At 35.1% G+C, this 20,228-nt stretch overlaps 1 protein-coding gene across 1 annotated transcript in view; it reads left to right on the top strand.

Annotated features, from left to right (window-relative positions):
• The window catches only part of Surf4 (Surfeit locus protein 4), a 44,356-nt gene that overhangs the window by 10,861 nt on the left and 13,267 nt on the right, over window positions 1-20,228 (top strand). Inside the window, exons 2-3 of the mRNA XM_090370454.1 lie at window positions 6,942-7,205; window positions 15,467-15,510. Coding sequence (XP_090226580.1) covers window positions 6,942-7,205; window positions 15,467-15,510 — 308 coding nt within the window. The remainder of the gene's footprint in view (window positions 1-6,941; window positions 7,206-15,466; window positions 15,511-20,228) is intronic.

The following is a 20,228-nucleotide window of genomic DNA, read 5'->3' as shown; positions in this document are numbered from 1 at the left end:
TGTTCTGCTCTTCTTGTCCCTTTCTGGGCCAAGAAGAGGAATTTATGTGAAGAATACTGATATATGTGAAGAATTCTTTATCCCTCCCCCTGTTTGCTAGTGATTTCTCATAAACTGCCTTTGCCTGCCGAACCTTTTCTGTGGCTCTATTACACATCACCTTGTAGCTGTTATAGGCTTCAGTACTTTTTATTGCTCTGTAACCTTTCCATGCGACCTTTTTCTGCTCAAGTAATGTGGCAACTTCACTATTCATCCAACTTGGAACCCTCCTCGTGGAGTATTTTTTTTAATGGTATATACGCATTCAAGGCATCTGTGATTAATGTTTTAAAAGTGTACCACAGTTCAATTGTATTCATTCACTGCGCGATATCTACCCAGTTAATAGAGGCCGTGTTGTACCTTAAGGCATCATAATTTCCTTTTCTGAAATTAAAATCCATTCCTTTGCCTTTTACTTCTGCTACCTCTCTTGTCATCATCCACCGTAGAACTCTGTGATCACTTCCTGCTACTGGTTCCTCTACTGTCAGCCCTGTTATGTCATCTGATTCATGTGTGATGATGAGGTCTAGGATATTCTTTTCTCTAGTACTTTCCCTGACATGTTGATACAAATAACAGTCTAGTTGTCATCTAGTTGATTTAAAAATTTTGTTCCCCATGTCGAGTTTCCTTCCCATTTACTCCAATCAATTAGAGGCAAATTGAAATCACCCATAATAAGGCATTGACGCTTACTTTCCCATTCCATTTGCATGTAGAAGCTTTTGTCATAATCTTCGAGGGAAGTTCACTATATACTTCGAGGGAAGTTCACTATATACTGGATATATGCAAATGTATCCCAATCAAAGGGTGACATGGGTAATTACAGACTCATTATCTTAGCTTCTGTTCCAGTGAAAATTATGGAATCACTGATTAAAAAAAAAAAGTAATGCCATGTGGACTGGAATTCAGTTATACTACTATAGTTCCTGCACATATATTTGTTAAGGGACAATCTTGTCTGACTAATCTGAGCAGGTACTATGATGCAAAGAATGATTTTGACATTAAGTACCTGGATTTCAGAGAAGCTTTTGCCACTACTCCCCATAAGAAGGCTGTACAAATTGAATTAATGTAGCACTAGAGGCGCTGACCGGGCAACCCAAAGGTTGTGGGTTCGAATCCCGCCTCAAGCTTGGATCAAAGTACTGCAAAAACCTTGGGAGGTGCATTATGGCCACAGAAGCCAATGCACCAACAACTAACAAAAAAAAAAAAAAAAAAAAAAAAAAGCACTAGAGGCAAGTTATTGCTAGGGATAAAGGTATTTGAGTGAAAAAAAACAGCATTTATCAGTGGGTTCCGTTCCTCTTGGATTACTGCTAATAATAATGAAGTTCCACGGGGTTTGGTGCTGGTTGGTTTTTTTTTTTTTTTTTTACGTTAAAAACGGTTTTACCAGCATTATTTGGAAAAAACGTTACGTCACAAAACCTGATGTGCATGCATTGTACTTGCGTGCAGTGATGCAACAAGTACAATGCATGCAACCCAAGAAAACTCAATTGTATGCAACAAGTGCAGTGATACTACATTATATCAGCATAATGATTAATATGCGATTGACTGTGCCAAAATCTACAGCCCAGCATTCAAAGGAATATCGTGAAAGAAAGAAGGTGAAGTTGGACAAAAATGTGAATCCAGATGAAATTCAATAAGGGTATTTCATTATGCCTGGAATTTCTCCAACTGCACCCAAAAAACTTTAACTGAAATAATGAAGGAATATTGTGAACAGAAGAAAAGGAAATTAGAAGTTCAAACTATTCTGAATCGTAATTAAATTCAACCACAGAGTTCTACTATGCCTGATACTTGTCAACCACAGAGTTCTACTATGCCCGATACTTATCAGGTATTAAAACTCCAGCAGAACAAATGAAGGAATATCATGCATGAAAAAAAGCAAAATTAGAAATGGCTAATAATGAGATTCCTGATTACATCCCTATAGTGTCTACACGAGCTGACAGTGAGTTTGAAAAAATAGTGTACAAAAACCCATTTGGATTTAGTTGTAATGTTTGTGATCATTTATGGTTTCAATTAAATTTTAAACCATTTCCAACAACTACATATGAATTACTTCAAAATGAATTTCATTTACAAGAAGTGAGTAATTTCATGACATGTAATACATGTCATGCTTCATTAAAAAAGGAACGGATACCAACTATGGCCATTCAAATAGATTTATATATCCAACATATCCTACTCATTTGCCTCCACTGGATGTTGTAACTGAGCATTTTATATCACCACGATTATCCTTTATGCAAATTTGTCGTTTACATTATGAACATGGACGATATGGGATCTGAATACATCCCAACCTTATGGCCACATGAGCATCAGAAATTACGTAACTCTAAAGCTCAGCTGGATGAACAACAAGTTGTAAGTCTTTGGATCTATGGAAAGATATATTTTTGATAAATATGAAAAACAGCGTGAAACATTAAAAGATATAACTCTTGCACAATTTACTGCTCATCATCGAAAAGGAAATCGGGGATGGATGAAAATACAATTTCCTAAAATAATTTGGTATCGGAATTATAATACACGTCTTCATGAACGTATACGCGAAATGGTAACTTTACACGTACCATTTATCAACGAGGAGAATGAAATTTTGAATGAAAATAAATATTTTGAACTTTATGAAACCAACAAAGAGATAATTACTTTGAGAAGAAAAGAGTTCGAATCTGATATTGATATTGAAAAGATGCTAGCAATTTGTAGGCAACTTTGTATCGAACTTGATGAGAATGATGAAAATGGACTGGCGGTGGAAAAAAAATGAAGAATTTCTTAAATCAAAAGAAATCGATGATGATTTCTTTACTGACAAGAAAACTATTGATGAGGAGATGAGACTGGCCATAATGGATAGATTATCATGCCATTAGGAAGTGAGAAAATGTCTTACCATCTGAAGAATTACTGTCGTTTGATGAGTAGTACTAATAAATAACAACGCGCATTATTACTTGAAGCTATCTATCATCAAATTGATAATCAGATACATGAACCGATACAAGTATTTCTCACTGGACCTGCTGGCTGTGGAAAGACTTACTCTTAAATTATTGATGGAAATATATAATTGCTTTTGTAATGTATCAAATATTCACAATGCATATGTTACTTGTGCCTCCATGGGCAACACCACTGTGGCTATCGATGGTGCAATAGTGCATTCTGCTTTCCGTATGTCTATCAAATAATCTTCAACTTAGTAATGAAATTCTTCAATATAGAACTGCATTTCAACATGTATGTACTATTATAATTGATGAAGTTAGTATGATTAGTGCAGAACTATTATCGATTATAGATATGCATTTAAAGCAGATAACTGGAGTTCGTGAAATACCATTTGGGGGTATACTTCATTGGAAATTTACGGCAATTGCCTCCAGTGCGTGCTACACCTATATATAAATGCCTGAAGACTCATTGATTGCTCCAGAATTATGGCATTCACTACAATTTCATGAATTAGTACAAGTTGTACGACAGTCCGATAGTATATTTTCTAAAATTCTTAACAAAAATAGGTAATGGAGAAGCATTATTACTAGATGAACTTAAAATTGTAGAACTGAGATTTGTTACCAAAGAAGATGCAACTAATTTATGTCCGCAAGGAATTAGACTATTTTTAAGAAATAGCGATGTAAATGCCTTATAATACAAATGCTTTAGTTGCAGATGAACCCTATGAAGTAGTTGCACAAGATTTATACCACGAATATCATTCTGAAGAACAATTAGCAAGTATGTGAAATAAAATTCATAAAATGTCAGTGACTGAAACTGCAGGACTTCCATACATTCTACCATTATTGAAAGGAAAACCATACATGATTACTACAAATATAGATGTGGTTGATGGATTGGTAAACGGTGCAATCGGTACTTTAGTATATTTCGAATTTGAGGACGATGAATCAGTTAAACAAGTATGGATGAAATTTCCTGGGTCAAAAATAGGACATAACCTTTAATCTCATTATAAACAATATGTGAAAGATAAACATTTACCTAGTCAATCCATACCTATTATAAAACGATCAACTACAATTCCATTCAAGAACAATAGGAAATTAACATGTAGACGTACATAATTTCCTTTAATATGTGCTTGTGCTTTGACTATACATAAAGCTCAAGGAGGAACCTTCGACAAAGTTGTATATAAATATGAGAAAGATCGTCAACAGCAACTTGTATACATGGCGTTATCTTGAGTAACCTCATTGCAAGGTGTATATATTAAAAATCCCCATGACTTTCTCATTTCACCATGGCAAAGCTACTAGTGATATAGAACTTCGTGCTGAACTAGATCGCTTGAAAAATAATAAGCTACCATCTCTACAGGATGAATTTCAAGATTTCATACAAAGTGGTATATCTATATTGGCAATGAACATACAAAGTTTACAGGCCCATGTTCGAGATATCGAAATGGACACAATCTTACAGCAATCCAAAATATTGATATTAAGTGAAACGTGGTTGGATAATGATGAACATATATTACTTAAACCATTCCAATGTGTGACTCGATTTAAAAGATCGGATGTTCTTAGTGGTGGTGTGATATATCAACGTGATGGTTTAACTATCATCAGTACACCACATATCTTTGCACAACATAATAGCAGCAATGTGACAGCGGTATCAGATGAAATTGGAGACATTTGTGGATCTTTGTGCAAATTCAGTAGTGAATCTATTTTCATCGTTGCCATATACATCACTCCAGGGATGTTATAATTCAAAAATTCATAAACAAGAATTTGATGCCATATTCCATTAAGGTGCAAAATTATTGGAAGAGCCACTGGATCGTATACCTATAGTTTTTGCTGGTGATTTCAATCTAGAATTAAATTCTGAGGCTGGAAAGAAGTTTTGTAAATTTATGAAAGATGTCTTCAATTTAGATATTAAGTCAAATACTTTAGTAAATACTACATGTAATGGAACGACAATCGGTGGAGTATTCACTCGGGAATTAAAATCATTTGAGTACAATGAAATACAATGAATGGAATTATTTCATTGTACACTAGGACAATGAAAAATTCCATTTACTGTACGGAAATTATTTTTTCAATAAAAATAATGCAGCAATACTTTTATTTTACTGTACCAGTTTCATAATGAGTTCCTGCAGTAAAGATGTTTTAATGGCTGCTTCTGTGACATTATCAGTGACACTATCAGTCTCAGAGTAGAGTGGCAGCGACTCATTATGTACCTGGTGCATAATTTTTTTTTTTTTTTTTTTTTTTTTCTATATTTATTGATAAAGGCATATCAGGCTTAATGTCTAAGTTTTCAGATGATATGTACATTGGCTGAGAGCTTAATGGCAGTAATCAGGGTACTCTACTTAACAAGATCTAGAAAAATTAGGCAGATGGGCTTGAGAAATGTAAATTGAAATTTAACGTTGAACAAATACAAAGTACTGCATATGGTTAGCAATGATCCCAAAATAAAATACCAACTGTGTGGTTCAAAATTAGGGTAGTAGAGAATGAAAAGCAACCGGAGTAATTGTGCAGTCAGATATGAAATTCTCCGAGCAGTGCAGACAGGCTAACAGGACAGCTAATAGGGTTTGTCAGAGAGATACAGGTATTTTGTCAGCAGAGATGAGGTGTGAATTATCCCATTATATAAGGCAATGGTTAGGCCACATTTTGAGTACTGCATACAAGTCTGGAAGCCTCATTTTAGGTAGGATGTGGATCTGTTGGAATGGGTGCAGAGAAGAGCAACAAGATTAGTGAGGGGGGACAGAAGGGTGCTATTACCAGGAAAGGCTTGAGCTCTGAAACTCGCAGCGTCTGGTGAACTATGCACTCATGAAGAGATCTGATTGAGGATTTGAAGACTGAATGGATTGAGTAAACTCATGGAATTCGTCATCTTGCTTAGAGTATGAACATGTGGGGACATAAATTCAAATTGAGGAAGGATTTGTTTGTTTGTTATTTGGTTTTTAGGAGCATTAGCAACTAAGGCCTGCTCCGGGGATATGCGGTGGTCATTCCCTGACCTTTCCGCATCCTCTGTATTTGGTGGTCACGGGCTCGAACTCCGGTCTAATCAAGAAGCATGTTCTATGCACTGCTGCTCCTGCCCACCTGGCTACGGAGACGCCTTGAGGAAGGATGGTTGCAGGTTTGATGTGTGGAAAGTTGCCTTCATCCAACAGGTAGTTGATTGTTGAAACAAACTATTGTTGAATTGGGCAGTTTGAATAAATTCAAGGAGGAACTAGACAAAGTATTAGAGGTGAGGATGGACAGATGAGGTAGTTGTTCTCTCCCCTCCCCCCTGCTGACACTTATTTCCTTATATCATTTGCTGCTACTGATATTATAAGAATAATATACCAATTAAAAGCAAATAAAAAAAAAAAAAGTTTTCTACATTTACACACACACCTTGTCATTCTGTTCAGTATCTGCCCAAATTTAAAATTTTATAATATTAGTAAAAGTAAATTATCTATAGTTCTTGTATTTTGTTTTTCCCTGTTTTTAAGACTCTCCCTTGTGTTATAGTTGTGGGTAGATTGTTGTAATTTTTCCTTCCACGCACTTTTAGAGTGGCCTTGGTTATTGGAAATCCCTGGTAGTTCTTTGGGTGTGTGGTCCAGGTAATGGATGCTTGTGACATTTTCTGTTTAGAAATTAAGGAAATAAACTTTTTACTACATGAGATTAATTTTGAATGTAGTTACCTAACTTTATTCAGATTGTTTCAGTTCATTATTATATGTTACTTTCATGATTACAAAGCAGAACTTTTCCTAAATTTTTTTTTTTTTTTTTTTTTTACTTGAACAGATTCTTCGTCATGGTAAGCATGTTTTACCTACTCTAGCACGATTGTGTCTTGTGAGCACTTTTCTTGAAGATGGAATTCGCATGTGGATACAGTGGAATGAACAGAGAGACTATATGAACATATCTTGGGGAATTGGTTGGTTTCTGGCCTCACTGTTTGTAATATTTAATCTTGCAGGCCAGTTGGTAGGATCTCTCATGGTACTTGCTCGATTTCAAGTTGAGGCAGCTTGTGCACTTCTCTTTTCTATTGTTCTTCTTCAGGTGAGTTAAAAGAACCCTATTTCCTTTCCATGCAATCTATTTTCTATGCATATTTTCACTTGATCAAGCTAGCGGTGTTTTTCTTTCTTTATTTTATGATTTTATTAATGATAATCTTGTGCAGATATTGAAGAAGCATATGCATTGTATTGAAGAATAATATGATTTTAAAATATCACAAAGATTTATTATTATAAGAGCTTGAAAATAAGTTGTAATTTTTTAAATTATTTATCTCATTGTACATTTAAATTTTAATGGCCCATTTCAAAATAAGGCACCGTTTGATACAGTAGACTTTCAGAATAACAGCACCTTCAGGGATTCAAGATGCCATTATTTTAAAATTTTTCTGTTATCTAGAAAGTTATATTTGTAATATATTTAATTCAGAAATAATGAAGCTAAAAAGAAATAGCGAGATTAAGAAAGCAATTTTATTAACTGCACATAAAAAACATAAACATGTTGACGATCCAGTGTTATATTCTACCATTAATACACTCCAACTTATGCCCGTTCTATTTTCTATTATATCAAATTTGTCACTGAGCTTTAATGTTCTTGATTATTCTTCTTTTCTTCTCTGTATGAGGTTTATTAACTTTAGGAGCCATAGTGAGGGGTTTTTAATTTAAAATAAATGTAAAACAGTACTGTAATCTGTGATATCAGTACAGAATTCACTTCCAAAATGGCAAATTTAAACGAAAATGCAATCACATTACTTGCATTTTTTTTTTTCCGTCACTACAAAACATCTGCGCTCTATGTAAACATCTGATCTCAATATGCTGTTATCTCGAATGTGCCATTATTTCGGCAGTCTACTGTATAAGGATATAAGACTGATATCCGAAACCTCTTAACAGGTGCCATAAACTTGTGAAAATCTATTCTTTGACCAATCCTTCCAAGTTTCCTCTGCCACTTTTATGGGATTTAGTTGTATTTGTTTTGTTGTATCTCTGTTTTCATCCTTTGCACTTTTTTATTTATCTTTTCTTGTCCTTTCTTTGTCTTTTCTAACGATCCATTTTCTCATGCACGTCCCTAGCTATTGTAAACTTTATTGATCTTTAGTCTTTAACTAATCTCTCTCTCTCTCTCTCTCTCTCTCTCTCTCTCTCTCCCCCTCTCCCTCCCTCCCTCCCTCCCTTCCACCTCAGGTTATAATTTTAAATTAATTTATAAAATGTGTGTTTTTTAAAATCAAATTGAAATTTATTATTCTTATTTAATTAATCAAGATTGATCTTATCTTTAAATTAGTTCTAATTTACCTTATATTTTTAGTAGATAATAGTCATAAAAGCAAGAGCATTCCCAGATTCAATATTAATGTATGTTTGCATTGAGTTTGTGTTGTCAGTGGTAGTAGGAACAAAGGGCAAATGAGAGTGAAGAGTATTTTACAGACCAGAAAACTGAAGAGCATGATGAGACCCATACACATATGAAATGTGCAAGTAAATTTGAGTTCCTTGTTATAGAAGATTTTAATCTGCTCCTTATTGATGGAAACAGTTGGGAAAGGAACTAAACGTGGGAATCAGTTTTTTCAATCAGCTAAATGATTGCTGTGTGATGATAGCTTCTGGACCTAGTCATTACAAGTGAACTTTGTAATATTATAGTGGGAACAGTACAATAATCCTTTAGCAGGGAGTGATTGTAGAGTGCTAAGGTGGCTGATGATGAAAAATAAGCAGAGGGTTTTTAATTTTAGGAAATGAGATTATTATGACAGTCTAAAATGCTGCATGGCCTCTGTTCAGTCAGGAAGACAGCATGAGTAGAGAGAATACAGATGAATTATGGAATAGCTTAAAAGCCACTGTAATACAAACCACAAATGCATGTATATCATTAAGAAAATATAGCATGTGATGGATGCCGAGGTAGATGAATAAGGAACTGGCTAATTTAATAGTGCAAAAAAAAAAAAACCCAGTGAAATATATAATGGGATCACATAAATGGTTAGGCTGCCAGAGGCTGAGCATGTGAGAAACACTGGCTAAAAAAGCAAAAAAAGAAGACAAGGGCCCTTATGTGATGATCATGGGAAACTCAAAAAAATACAAAAAATTACTTATGCATGCCATTTAAATTTATAAAGAAAAGGGAAGGTTATCTTAGAAACAAATGCCTCTTGAAGCATTTCTGAAGAAGCAGACTCCTTGTGCAACAAACCAACGAGTGCCAAGCCAATAATGAGTGATCAATGAGTGTACATTTAGTCGATGATGATGATGAAGAATAAACATTCTTTAACATTTGTAAGTCGTAAATAATTTCTTTATTATTATAATTTGCTTGATTTTACAGGCTACGTTTTCATTTCTTTGGATAAAGCAATCATTGTTAAACAAACTAATTAGCTAACTAATTTCATTGTTGAGAACGTAACCCCTGTTTTTATGGGAATTTATTTCCCATATTCCCGTGAATATGGGAAATAAATTCCCCATAAATTCCACTTGCTTTACGGGCTTTCACTTTGAGCGCATGCTAGGAATGAATTAACTCGTAAATAGTTGGGAACTACCTGTATATAAAATGCTAAATAAAGAACAAACTATATAATTACAAATGCTTTGTTAGACATTTTCTATACGTCGGGGGCACAGTCTTTTTGCACACTGAAGACATATAGGCTTCTTACATAAGTTACAGAGGTATTTTGTTATTCTTCTTTTTTTACTTGGACAAATTGAACAGATTTTGCATTTTTCCAGAATGTCTTCATCAACTGGATCTAAAACAGCTATATCTTCAATACTTTCAATTGCAAAATCATTATCAACATCCCTTTCAATTTCACTCGCGTCACTATCACACTCTTTATACCATTTTTGCACTGTTTCTTCAAAATAATCATCAATAGGACAAACAGGCTTTGAATAATCTGCGTTACTACTTATTTTACTGAAGAAAACAAATGTATATATGCCGTCTACAGTTACACTTTTACTGACATGTCGTCTGTCAAACAATGCTTGCTTTTCAATTTCGGATAACTTCGGTAATATTCGGATTATTTTGTTAACGTGTAGGAATATGTTTGTTGTCTTCCATTTGAGAATACACTAAGAGGGAATTTCAAGTTTTATTAATTAAAAGGGATATCGCAGTTTTAAAAATAGTGGTATTCTGTCAGACGACCTGTCAGTACTTAAGGGTTAATGTATATACATAATGCACCTATTGTCTTCACCATGTCCATCTGTCTGCATGTAATAACTGGGTTATCCCAGTTATTACATGCAGTTAACCAGGTCCTAATAGATAAGAGTTTTGTGAAATTTTATGTTTGGACCTTTAGAAAGATTTGTCAAGCCATCCCAAATTTCTTTAAAATCTTACCAGTGAAATCCAGCAATTATTTCTTTGTCTGTCTGTATGTAATAACTGGACTCCCAGTGGATGGATTTTCATGAAATTTTGTATTTCACTCTTTTAGAATGATTTGTTGAGACTTCCAAAATTTTATTAAAATTAGACCAATAGAAATCTGGCAGTAGTTATTATTATTATTTATCATACGTATCACATAGGCTATCCATATACCATGTATTGTAACTAAAGCATTGGATATTATGTTTGTTGCCATACACTGGTTCAAAAAATGAATAGACAGTGCACCTGATACACAGAAACAAAGTCATCTTACTTTGTGTATAAGTCGTTACTTTTTTGCTCTTTTTACTTTACTTTTTTTTTTTTTTTGTAAATTTGCTAATTATCATTATTTGCTAATGTGCCAGAAATGTAATGCACAGCATACATTAGATAACTTTTTTATATATATATACTAACACAAACTGACAAATTTGTTCATGATCTACGCACCACTTACTCAAGCTGGGTGCCAGATAAAAAAAAAGACAGGCCATGTAGAATTAGTGGGATTTTTATGATGCAAAAATAATTACTCAGTATGTGCAAAGGTACATTATCTAGTTGCCCCATATCCCTCCATTATCCATTGAAATTTTCCATGGGTTTGTACATCCTGTGGGCCAACATAGTGCCATATTGATCGTTGTTGACAAAAATTTGTCTGAAAAATGGGGAGGTAAAATGTAGGGGACAGAAATGCTGTCGACAACCTATAGCTTATTATACACCTTTGGAAAGAGCTCAACGAGTGGGTTTAAAATATATTTTAAAATATTTTTAAAATTAAAAATGGCAGCGCCAGACAGGAAAATGTGAGTAATTTTCATCCCTCTATTTCTGTCGCTAACAGAGCTAAAAATTTAAAAATCACATTAGCTATGTGTTATTCGATGCTTATCAAGGGAAAACTATTCCTATTGAAATCTATCATTTACTTTTTGTGTTAAAATTAAAAAACCAATTTTTTATTGCACTTCAATAGTGTGCTTCTTTGTACTAAGTAACTCTCCTTTTGGTGACAGAAAGGTTGTTAAATAGTTAGTTAATAATTCTATAAAGGTCATTTATAAATTTTTTGACGAGAAGTATTTTTTAACAAATTTCAAAGCTGGAGTTGTCCTAGCAAGGAGGTACTCAGAGAGCCAGTGTTGAGGCGGCAGTGGTGGGGAGGTGCCTGTGCAGAGTCTTGCACGACCCTCACCTGCCAGTCGCTTCTCCAGGAAGAAGTCAGAGTCACTTCTCCCACCCTTGTCATTCACAACAACTGGAAAGACTCAAATTGACGTTTTTGTTAGGTCCTCAGATTTAGGCCAAGTCGGGGTACTAGAAACTTTTTTAGTTACCATAAAGCACTCTATTTGAGATACTACACTAATGACCATTCGCAACTACGGACCCTTCATCCTGAGTGCCCGGAACTCAGTCATCATCATCAGCCATTTTCAATCCACTGCAGGATGAAGGTCTCTCCAGCAACTTTCCAGTTCCTTCTGTTTTGAGCACTGGCCATCCATTTACTACCCAAAAACTCATGAATTTCATCTATCCATCTCCGCCTTTGTCTTCCAGGTTTTCTTCTAGCTCCTTTTGGGTACCATTCTGTTATTTTCTTAGTCCATCTGTCATCATGTCTTCGAGCTATGTGTGCTGCCCAAGACCATTTTAGTTCTTTAGTTTTGATGAGAATGTCCTTTACTTGAGTTTGATGCCCAGTCCATGTGTTTCTCTTCTTATCTAACAGTCGGATTTCCAATATAATTCGTTCCATTCTTCGCTGTGTAGTTCTCAACTTCTCTTCCATTCTTTTGGTGAGTGCCCAAGTTTCACTTCCATAAGTCATAGTTGGGAGTATACATTGATTCATTATTACGTTTCAGACAAACTGGGATATTGCTCTTCAGTATGTGACTATATTTCCTGAATGCTATCCATCCAAAATTTATTCTTCTCTTGACTTCCAGCCATTTATCATTATTACAGCTAATAACTTGTCCCAGATAAGTATATGACTCCACCTTTTCAATTACTGTTCCTTCAATCATTATTTCCCTTTCCGTGGCATACTTGTTCATCATTACTTTTGTTTTAGCCATATTCATCTTTAGTCCAAAATCCTTACTAGCTGTGCATAACTGATTAAGATTTTCCTCTAATTCTTGGGGATCGTGGCTTATGACCACAATGTCATCTGCAAATCGTAAATGGTTTAGGTACTCTCCGTTCACATTGACTCCTTTCTGCGACCAGTCTAATCTTCTGAAAGCTTCCTCAAGGGCAGCAGTAAACAGCTTCGGAGATATTGTGTCTCCTTGTCGAACTCCTTTCTCGATTTTAAATTTGCTACTGTCTTTGTCTAGTCTAATAAAGGATGTAGCACTCTCATATATTTTCTTCAAAATCATAATATATGGAGTATCTATGCCTTGTCTTTCCAGTGCCCGAAACATTGCCTTATGCTGTATGGAGTCAAATGCCTTTTCATAATCCACAAATGCCAGGCATAATGGTGTTTTATATTCATTTGCTTTCTCCATTAGCTGTGACATTACGTGAAGGTGATCCATAGTTGAGAATCCTGTCCTAAAGCCAGCTTGCTCTTTCGGTTGATTCTCATCAAGTATTCTTTCTAATCTGTTAGTAATGACCCTTGTGAACAACTTGTAGATATGGGATAACAAGCTAATTGGTCTATAATTTCCAATTTCTGATTTATCTCCTTTCTTATGCAGCAAAACTATGATTGCATTATTCCACTGCTTAGGCATTACACCTTTTCTAATGCACTTTGTGAAGAGCCTTGCCAGTTTTTGTGTTATGTCTCTTCCTCCCAATTTTAACAACTCTACAGTAACTTCATCTTCCCCCGGGGCTTTCCGATTCTTCATTTTCTTCAATGCATGTTCTACCTCATCAGGAAGAATATCGGGTATGTCGTATGTGTTGCTACTTTGCAATCCATCTTCCCCACTGCTGGTATCATTCCCTCGCTCCTTGTATAATTCTCTATAGTAGTCTTCTGCTATTTGAATTATGCCTTCTCTGCTGTTTATAAGTACACCATCGCTATTCTTCAGTTTCAGTATCATTTGTCTTTCTGTATTACTGCTCATGGCTGCTGATTTAAATCCTTTGTTTTCCCTTAATGCTTGTTCTACTTTTCTTGTGTTAAATCTTCTTATGTCCTCTCTGAGTCTCTTTCTAATGGCTTTGCATAACTCAGTATACTCAATTTTCTCCCTGTCTGTTTTTCTTGCTCTTCATTTGTCATCTTCGGTTCATCGTGACAAGTGTTTCTTGACTAATTTTTTCTTCTTTGGATTTCTGTTTCCCTATAGGTTTCTTGGGCTTTATCACTTTCAGAAAGTTGTAATATTCCTCGTCGATGTCTTGGTCCTGAGCAGTCTGCAGAAGCTCAAACTTGTTCTTAAGTTCCAGTACATACTGCTTTTTCTCCTCCTCTGTTATCTCAAAGACCTTTGTATTATTTACTCGAGTCAGTTTTTTCCTTTCCTTTCCTACATCTATATCAAGTGTACATCTTACTATTCTGTGATCACTTCCAACATTTACCTTATTCAGGATGGTAACGTCATTCACAATATATCTTCTGTTAGTGAGGATGAAGTCGATTTCATTAGTTGTTAATCCATTTGGACTCTTCCAAATGCTATCTGAGCAGGATCATTAACAGTTGAACCATCGATATCAAGTGGACCAATCAGATTCATCCCCTTCCTTATATAAGTAAAGAAATCCTTGCTGTTTTTCTTAGCATCCTTTGCCAAAGATTTCTCGTAATCTGCCTTCTGATTATGGTCCATTTCCCTCAGCATGAATTGTTGAGGAGGCTTCCATCCTGCAGTGGGTTGATAATGTTTTTTTTTTTTTTTTTTTACATACTTGATTAGCGAAAGAACTCCTGCTCTTCCCATAGGCTCTAAACCTTGCTATTTATAGTACATATATATTGATTGCAGAGACTAAGGCACATTGAAATTTTGTGTAAGAAAGATATGTGTGCTGTTTATTTTATAGATAATTTTTTTATTTATCTTATGATTATTTTTTTTATTATTATTCTAAATTACATTGTTTTGCTGTTAAACAATATTGATAATGTAAAATAATATATACAAGTAATCCGTATTATAATGATATATAGTACATACAGTAATAGTAATTAAAAAACGTATTAAAAATATGAAAATCTCATAGCTTGACAAATAGTATAAAAAAAAAAAAATTGCTTTTATAAATATCTAGCTGAATAAATCTATCCAGATTTATTTAGCTTCTATAAACATCTTAGACAAATTCTGCAATCACTTGACCTTTGAGTGCACATTTGGTAAAATTAATGATTAGTGACTGTATAAAATTTATTAAAGCAGTATCAAAATATATTTTTCACAAAAATATCTTGTAGCATGGGTACCTGGCTCTCCCTTTTGTGGGCTTGTTATTTGCATACTTCAAAACATGCATTTTTCGTTTTAAGAAGGCTCTTAAGCTAGAAAATCTTTCTTTGTTTAGTAACAGCACTTTGAAGGATTTATATGTCCACATAAGCATTAACCTAATATGGCATTGCTGTGCCTTTTAGCGTTATTAGTATGTAATAGTAGTTTAAAAAAAAAAACATGCACTGAAAAATATGAAAATTTCATAGTTATTTTGGAATAATTAATGTTTGCATAAGCAGCACTCCTTTATTTATATTATCATTATCAAAAGTAACTATTTTTTTTTAAAATCAGAGTTATTTCTCTTTGAAAACAAGCTGATTGTAATTTCTTAATAAGATTTTGTAATCTTATTTGTATAATTTGAATTTATTTTTTTTCCCTCATTCCTAGACTTTTGCATATAGCATCTTATGGGATTTGCAGTTCCTCTTGAGGTATGTTTTTTCTTTTTTCCTCTCTCTCTCTCTCCCTCCCTCCCCCTCCCTACAAGTATGATTTTCAAATAATTATATTTTCATAATATAATATTATGCAGTATTTAAATATTTTTAGTATTTATGAATTTTAAAGTTACAGGATTAACCCAATGGCAGTTATGCACTATTTTGTACAAGTAATTACCACTTCTAAGTAAACTTTTTTTAAAAAGTTAAGTATTAATTACTTAATGGCAGTTTCCCCACCTGATTGAATTTTAGTTTAGTTTTTTGATAAAATAGAAGTAGACAATTCTCCCTCCCAACAGAATCCAAATACTAAACCTAAAACAGTCATGACTTTTAGTCTAGAGTTTTGTCTTCTGGCCAAATGGAATTAGTAGTAGTAGTGGCAAATGATGCAAGGGAGCAAGATTATATAACATCACCAAAAAAGAGTGGAAAAATTACTATCCACATCATCTGTCCATTACCTCAAATAATTTGTGTAAGCCTTCTTTAAATTTATTCAAACTACCCATTTCCACAATGTCAAAACTCTGATCCTTTTCTGTAAAACATACTATTAGATAAAGAAAATAGTTAGGGTTAGTTGTTAATAATTTCATTTGGTCCAAAAGTGAGACTCTAAAATTGAATGCAGAAGTATTGCCATTTCTTAGTTTACTATTTGTAACTGTGTTGCAGATTGCATTGCTGACATTTTGCAAATGAACTAAACTAAAATTCCCTGACATGCGAAAGGTGTCATTTATCTATTCATTAAAAATTACTTAAGAAATCCATGCAATGCCCTCCTTCAGTCAATATTGATAAGCTTTACATTCCAGAAGGGGAAAAAAGGTTAAAATTAACAGAAGAATTAAATTTTTAATGCAACTTGCTTTATTATGTGAAAATTGTATTGATGAAGCATTATACTGGGATAAACAGAGGATCCAATTTTTTTTTTACATATAATATGCACACATTTTTTATCAAAGTCTAAAGATTCAGAAGGCAGTTTTCATTTTTGAAAGTGCACATAGAAGAAGTTTAACAGTCTAGAAGACATGCCATATTCAAATTGAAGAGTTATTTTCTTCACCAATCAGTTTTTTGGGTAAAAATAAATAAATGTTTTCTTATTTTGGACACTATATTGAAGAATATTTAAAATAATATCTTTAGTAATATCAGTCTTGTTATCTAAAAAAAAAAAAAAAAATCCTGTCGTACAACCAAATATTTGAGTAGTGAAGCAGACAAAATTAAAGCCAAAATCAAAGTTCTATCCCCCCTCCCCATTAAATAAAGGATAGATGGTTACATAAACAATTCCTAGTTCATTTCACAAATATACGTGGTCTCAATTCTAATCTCAATGATGTCCATTTCCACTTGCAGTCTGCCAAACCCCATGTACTTTTTCAGACAGAATCTCAGTTATTGGTTGATGCTACCACTGCTCATCTCAGTTGCCAAAATTATTTGCTGTATGATTCCTTTCGCCTACTTGTGCATACTTGTGCACAAGTAGGCGAAAGTAATTTTCTTCTACCCATTAGGAATGGTTTTTTTGTACATTCTGTGCTCTTCGTTTTCTCTGTTCGCATTTTTTTTTTTTTTAACTCTAATAGACCTTTTCCAGCAGTCGTTTGCCTTTTTTGAAGAGTTGAGTTATGAATGACAATACGAGATGTGTTCAGTTTCTTTTGTAAGCCAAAAATTGTCAATCTACAGTTTAGATTGACTTCTTACCAAAATTATACCATTTCATGTATTGCATTGTTTTGTGTTTTCTTTAGCACCTTGTTTCCTTTCGATAATAAACGGCGCCTCCGTAGCCAGGTGGGAAGAAGCAGCAGTGCGTAGCACACACTTCTTGATTAGACCGGGGTTTGAGCCAGTCACCAGCAAATACGGAGGATGTGGAAAGGTCAGGGAATGACCACCGCATATCCCGGAGCAATATGGCCTTAGTTGCTAATGCTCCTAAAAAAAAAAAAACCTTTCGATAAAATTCACCTTGGTTTTTTTGTTCTGGTGTATAGTGTTGTTTACAGCTCAAACTAGCATTACAAGTACAAAGTAACTGGCCTTAAACCTTTTCCTAGGCATATTTATAGCTTATGATGTCACAACCTGTAACACAAAAAAAAAGCATACCATGTGAACTTGCAAGAAAGCAAGCTTCTACTGCATCAGCCAAAAAATAATATTTAAAAAAAAAAAAAAACCCTTCCCACATCACCACATTCATACCCTCCAGTAGTTAGTTCTTTCTTGAATTTATTCAAACTATTCACTTCCACACATTTATCCTGCAACTATTTTTTTTTTTTTTTTTGAATATATGCCCCCTCATGTGGGTAGTGTAAGAGGGAAGAATACCGTTGTCAGAAGTCAGCTGATGTCAGTTTTCCCTGATATAAGCTGAAATGACAAGATCCAGTGTGCCGACCGGGCTAGCCGAGTGGGTAAAGTACCTGCCCGGCAACCCAAAGGTCGCGGGTTCGATTCCCACCTCGGGCTTGGATCAAAGTACTGCAAAAACCTTGGGAGGTGCAATATGGCGACAGAAGCCGATGCGCCAACAACTACCAAATCAAAAAAAAAAAAAAAAAGACCCAGTGTGCTGTGGGGCCTTGATATCTGTTGACTTGCCAATCCATCACTTCCCATATCCTATGTCCTATTTAACATTGTCCACCTCCATTATTCTCATATCCCTCATGGGTTTTCTTAATCCTTATTGTGTTACCACCAGTCTTGCATGCCCTATGTGTAACTTAATCATTCAGTAGCATTAGTCTACCAGGAATACTCCTAGTAAGAGGTTCTTAAACCAGTTCTCTGCTAATTTTATCTTATTTTAATTTTTGCAACAAACTGAGTGCTTCTGTCTGAGAAGTCAAATGAGAAAGATAAGAATGCAAGAGTAGGCCCCACTTTGGAAACGAAATTAAATTATTGCTTCTTTTGAGGATGCCAAATGAACAGCTAGTATCAGATGTGAACATTGAAGGAAAGACTAAAAAGATGTGGGCTACAGAGCAGGGAAACAGACATAATTTTGGGTTGTGTCATCCCCTGGCAGGTCTTCCAGGGGCACAATCTTTCTCTTGTCATATATATCCTTTCAAGGTGGATAAGGTCAATTTCACTATATGCTGCACAAAAAACAGTAAATATCACCCCACATGCTGGAGTATTGTGGTCCACTGATTTATTTCACCTTTTTAAGGAAAAATAACAAATGCATGCCATCTGGAAAAATTTGGAGAAGCTGCTGATAGGATTTCCTTGTTCTGTTTGAGAGCCATGTTGAAGTGGAAAAGAGCAGCTAACATCAAGAATTATCTGGCCTTAACATTAAGAATTGGAAAGCTCTTTTATTAATACAAAAGATCCCATTAAATGCCATACTCCAGATCTGGAGAAATGGCTTCTTGGTTTGAAAACCAGCCTGCTTCTCTAAATGTTTCACAGCTCCCAAATGTCCCTCACCTTACAGGTGCCTTAGCAACTGTCCATCTTTCTAAGAAGCCCCGAGTGCCAAGCAAGTGGCTATAGCAATTCTTCAGCGATTTAAAAGCGATTTTCTTAAAAGAGCGATTGATTGTAATTGAGCGTTATTTTCTAATTTACAAAGTTATATAATTTTGCTCTTCTAAAGTGAAGAAAGCTTATTCAACAGAAAGGAAAGCCACCTTTCTTCTTGTATATAAGACTAATCTACTAACGCACTAACACTAATAACCTTATCGCTTGGTTACTGGTGGCACTGCTCCTGCCTCCACGTGGCGGAGCTGGAAGCCTGGGAGAAGAAATTCACTCTCCCGGGACTGAAAGGAGCAACTGTGGACAACACAAAACAGTCCAACTATGGATCTCTTGATCCAGATTCAAATAGACATGACGAACGTGATAATTTGAATAAATCCCATGCGAAGAGACAAAAAAAAGAAGGGACAGATTTTTCTGCTCTGCTTTTTTTAATATTACATTCCTCCACAGACCAACCATTGAGTAAGCTGTCCCCATTTTTGATTCAAAAATGTCTCGAAAATGTGGCTGGCCCTCCAAAAATGGTTCGGCGACTAAGATCTGGAGACTTATTAGTAGAGATGAGTGAACATAGACATGCTGAAAGACTTGAATATATCTACCTTTGGTGGAATTCCCACAAAGGTTACCCCACATGCTACCTTGAACTCGGCACCTCCGTAGCCAGGTGGGCAGGAGCAGCAGTGCGTAGCACATGCTTCTTGATTAGACCGGGGTTCGAGCCCATGAGCCACTGAATACAGAGGATACAGAAAGGTCAGGGAATAACCACCGCATATCCCCAGAGCAATATGGCCTTAGTTGCTAATGCCCCTAAAAACCAAATAACAATAACAACCTTGAACTCCTCTAAAGGGGTAATATCTGAATGGGATCTTCTAAACGTATCGGAGGATGAACTTATCTATGAATTAAGCAGCCAGAATGTAGTCCAGGCAAAAAGAATTGTCATCAAAAAAGATGGAGAGCCTGTCTCTACTCGAGCAGTCATATTGGCATTTAAGTCACCAAATCTCTCCACAACTATAAAAGCTGGATACCTCAGATGCCACATTCGACTGTACATTCCCAACCCAGTCTGGTGCTTTAAGTGCCAAAACTTCGGTCATTCGCAAACTGTGTGCAGAGGTATAGTCGCTTGTGGTTCAAAAGAACACACACATACG

This window comes from Mastigoproctus giganteus, chromosome 3 (assembly GCF_048544385.1).
Source record: "Mastigoproctus giganteus isolate SK-2022 chromosome 3, ASM4854438v1, whole genome shotgun sequence".
Classification (NCBI taxonomy): Eukaryota; Metazoa; Arthropoda; class Arachnida; order Uropygi; family Thelyphonidae; genus Mastigoproctus; species Mastigoproctus giganteus.
This window is presented reverse-complemented; position numbering and strand designations above follow the sequence as displayed.